Source organism: Lathyrus oleraceus, chromosome 2, assembly GCF_024323335.1.
Source record: "Lathyrus oleraceus cultivar Zhongwan6 chromosome 2, CAAS_Psat_ZW6_1.0, whole genome shotgun sequence".
In the NCBI taxonomy this organism is placed as follows: Eukaryota; Viridiplantae; Streptophyta; class Magnoliopsida; order Fabales; family Fabaceae; genus Lathyrus; species Lathyrus oleraceus.
The window spans coordinates 489,786,882-489,791,232 of NC_066580.1; the positions used below are offsets into that span (position 1 = coordinate 489,786,882).

The 4,351-nt window shown below is 34.8% G+C and overlaps 1 protein-coding gene across 1 annotated transcript; it reads right to left on the reverse strand.

Moving 5' to 3' along the window:
- Positions 1-1,665: 1,665 nt before the first annotated feature.
- On the reverse strand, positions 1,666-3,584 carry LOC127120873 (uncharacterized). Its single transcript, XM_051051455.1, has 6 exons — positions 3,295-3,584; positions 2,981-3,196; positions 2,569-2,735; positions 2,332-2,413; positions 2,174-2,242; positions 1,666-2,007 (listed from the first exon to the last, which is right to left on the reverse strand). Exons 1-6 carry the CDS (start codon positions 3,379-3,381, stop codon positions 1,834-1,836), a joined length of 795 nt encoding a protein of 264 aa, XP_050907412.1. The 5' UTR covers positions 3,382-3,584; the 3' UTR covers positions 1,666-1,833.
- Positions 3,585-4,351: the final 767 nt, after the last annotated feature.

A 4,351-nucleotide genomic window follows, 5' to 3' on the forward strand; every position in this document is an offset into this window, starting at 1 on the left:
TAATAGCAAATCTTGAGGATTTGATGGATAAATCTTGGATTTTGTGGAGAAAGTTTGGGTTGTCAGTTAATTCGTATGAGGGTTCGATTGTTTGATGAAGGATGCAAGAAATTATGAAAAAGGAACAATTAAGAACAAATGAATTTGGGGAAGATTTTCGGGGTATGTTATATGTGGTGTTCTCGAAATTGAGAGAAAATAAGGGGATTTCAAGGAACGATGAAAGAGGTTTTGTTGAAATCCCCTTATATATATATATATATTGCGCCTCTACAGATTCCATACATCGTTCCATACTTTATATATATATTGCGCCTCTACAGATTCCATGCAAGGTTTTGTTGATTCTCAGTAATTTGATGAAAATCAAGATAATATGGAATCTGTAGAGGCGCAATAATGTATGGACATGTGGCGTTGTGGCAGATAAACTCAAAGACTTGCATGCACAATTACACGTGTAAAAAAGATAGAGAAAAACAAAGAGATATTTCTATCTCTGATACCATATTTATGTGATGATGACATCATAAAGGATGAAAAAAAATCATATTCGTTGTTATTGGATAGATGACTAAACCCTAATTAATATATATATATATATATATATATATAAAGCTAACACCAGTCAACTCTATCGTCAAGCATGACCAATGTATGTATTAGAATAAGTCAAAAACAAATCTAACGGCTATATCTAAGTGTACACATGTAAGACGGCAGAATAAGTGAGACTTCACTCAAGTTGAGGGCACGAGATTCAGACCTTCAACACACTTTCCACCGTTGGATTTGATCGAACGATCACTCTCGTAAAACGACGAATCACATGGAGACGATTTCAACTGTAAAACTTATATAAAGCACAATGAGCGTAATGTCAAGTATTTTCTAATTCACACACTTAAACTATTTTCTCTTTTATTCCATAAATTAAGCGTTAAAGTGTTAACCTTATAAATTCACTTCCGCCCCGTCGTACCGGAAGTTCACTCCACCGCATCAGAAGCACAATGGACGTAATGTCAAGTATTTTCTCATTCACACACTTAAACTATTTTCTCGCTTATACCATAACTTGAGCGTTAAAGGGTTAACCTTATAAATCCACTTCCGCTCCGCCGTACCAGAACTTCACTCCACCAGAACTTCACTCCACCGCATCAGAGCTCAAGTCCATTTAATCTACATATATCTCCGGTTTCATTATGAAACATGAATTAAACCAGTTGAATTTAAAGTTAAAAGGAATAAAAATGACATGGTTCACAAATTCGTGTTTTCCCGTTCTAAACCGTGTCAGCAATTTATGAAGTCAGACTTGAGACAGAGTTGAACAACTAGATTTGCAATTTTATACGACTTGCAATTTTTTAAAATTTGCAATTTCACGCATGAATTCGTACTTAGAACTGGGCCTAAATTTTAAAAAACCAATTAAAATATACTTTTTTTGGAGGCATAACTTCCTTTGTTGATACAAGGTTATCAATATGATACTTTATTGCAGTGATTTGATCCAATTTTTGCTTCAAAACGATATGAGTGATCAATAGTTACTTTACAATAATATCAAAGGGCATTATGGTCCATTCTCCTGCTTAGTTGTGTATTATTTTCCCTTTAGGATCAACAAGATAATGGGGTCAACTTCAATGGACAATGTTATCAAGTAAATAATCATCACATTTAGCTCTGCAAATTGTTCATAGATTGAAATTCATTCTGCAGAACATGCTCAATCTCATACATAAAGCTTCAACTTGCACATATACAATAAATGAGTTTGTAAGATACAAACTTCAGTGTGCACTAAAATGTATAATAATATTATCACTGAAGACCAAAAACAAGCAAAGCTCCAACAGCCCCTAAACCAGCAACGAGTCCAATAATAACTCCAATTGGAGGCAACCCTCCCCCACCAATAGCTCTTCCAGTGTTAACATCATATGGAGCAAACCTATTCTTTGATGCTTGACATTGTGGACAGTTATATGTATCCGGCTGCAATAACATAAATAACCTTCAAATCACAAAAATCATCCGCAAAGAACTACGAAGCACTGCCAGAGACAATAATAATTTGGCCACGTGTGTCAGACATCTGACACATTTTCAATCTGAAGTGTCAGTGCTATATAGATCCAGAAATAAAGTCTGGCGGACTTACCTGGTCATCAAAGGATTTTGGTAAGAAGTATATGTATCCACAGTCGAGGCAAATATGAGTAGCTCTAGCCTGCATGATTTCGATTAACCATTTGAATCATGCAAAGAAAAGGTATAGGCAGAAATGAAAATTATTCCATAATGAAAAATGATTCTTGCCTTTTGAGATTCTGTCAATTTTCTCCCGAAGCGAGGAGGAGCGGGACGTTTCGGAAGCCTTTTGACATCTACATCAGCACCTCTTCATAACAAAAACATGAAAATATTCTAAGTGTTATGCCATTGCAGCTGTTATGTAACTGATAAACAGATTGAGTTCCACAATTCATTAGATGGCAAACTGAGCTTATTAGCATTACTAGTACTTTCATTAGTAAAAGGCAAGAAAATACCTACCTGCTGACAACAAAGTAGACAGAATCAGGCTTAGCTTGGATTGCAGTTTTAGTGAATCCAAGCTTATCTGCTGGCCATAATTCATCTCCAAAGAAACTGCTGGTATAAAGTACTTGGTCACCTGACTTTAACCCTGCTCTTGCTGCATTCCCCCCACCTTCAACAGCCTAATCAAAATAATAATCTTCTTCATTCACAAATTGAAATCATTCCCTTCAAACATCGGACATGTATTGGTGTCAGACACCGACACATGACACAGACATCAAATATCTGACACATCAACATCACTAAAAATATATGAATGTAATCACATGAATCAGACACATGGTTTTAATCTGAAGAGTCGGTGCTATATGAAACGAGATCAATAATTACATTGAATTAATGAGAAAGTGAGCAAGATACTGACAGTTATGACAACGCCACCGCCACTCTTTTGGCCTAAAGTGAGACCAAGTGGCTTATCAACTTCAGCCTCAATTGTCTTTGAAGCTCCGGCAGTTTTTGCAGTTATCTCAAGTCTCCTTCTAGCAATGGAGGAAGAGCCATTTTTGTTGTCACTTAAGAAAGATGCTGAAACACCTCTTTTGGCTTCGTGAAGCGAGAGGCCAAGCAAAGAAGTTTTCTGCAAATACACACAGACACATGCAAGAATTAAGAAAATATATCAAAAGACGTGATTCTAAATTGTAATTGTAAATCATGCAAAGAAAAGAACAGTACCTGGGATGGAGGTGTGAGATGAGGGTTTTTGATTGTGGGGAAGGTGGCAGATAATGAAGATGAGGTACCTGCAACCATAGATGACATGGTTCCTTCCTCCTGTGGTAGACACAAGCTTGGTTGAGTTGGTGTTGGAAGAGAGAATACTTTTATTTTTATTATGAAGAAAAAAGATAATATTTGTTTGGTGGTGGATGGATATGAAGACACCAAAGCACCTCACTTCGTGTTTTGATATGTTCCTCTAAAGTGAACAACTCATTTAGATTATGGTTAATTTTCACAACTCAAGCATATAAACAAAATAAATATTTATACATCTAATAGGTTCTTTAATGTTAAGATTATAAATAAATATTTATATATCTAATAGGTTCTTCAAGTTCTAAAATTATTTTACAATTTTATAGGTAGCTTTTACTAAATATCCTCACACAATTTTAACTATTTAGATTGTTATTTTTTAAGGAAACTCAGAATTTTTGCCACAATTTTTTTGTAAGTTTTTACCGAATATTTAAAAGTAAGCATTTTTGTATTAAATTAATAATATATTATATCGATAATTTTTGAATTTATATTTGACTTTTAATAAAAATTGTTTTTTATTAGTATTGTCGAAATATTCAATTAAATCTAATATCTACATATATTTTTATCAGTCTTTTTGAAAATTTTCGATAAAATGTGTGTAGAATAGGACATTTTTCGAAAATGCGCGTAAATACATGATCATTTCCTTCAATTTTTTGTTTTTGTTTTGTTTCTGGATTTTTCTGAAAAAATCTGTAAAATTTGTCACACACACCAGATTAATCTGACATTGTTGGTTGTCTGAAAGGTCAATGTTAATGGCCATTGGTACAACATGCACTATGAAGGTCTTCACTTTGTTTGCTCCAGTTGTGGTTGTTATGGACATCACACCAGTGATTGCAAGAATGCACCAAATAACCTAATATGGTCGGCCGTTCCTACGGTGGTGCAACCAAGAGATCCTCCAAAAACGATGTCGCCCATGAGCAAAGACTAATGGAACTGCATCAGGAAGTAGGCG

Excerpts from the sequence above, each read along its gene's own strand:
- LOC127120873 (XM_051051455.1), bottom strand. The coding sequence starts at position 3,381 with ATGTCATCTATGGTTGCAGGTACCTCATCTTCATTATCTGCCACCTTC. Across the intron at positions 2,414-2,568 it reads GTCTACTTTGTTGTCAGCAG|AGGTGCTGATGTAGATGTCA; the intron begins GTAGGTATTTTC and ends TTTGTTATGAAG. Across the intron at positions 2,243-2,331 it reads AATTGACAGAATCTCAAAAG|GCTAGAGCTACTCATATTTG; the intron begins GCAAGAATCATT and ends GAAATCATGCAG.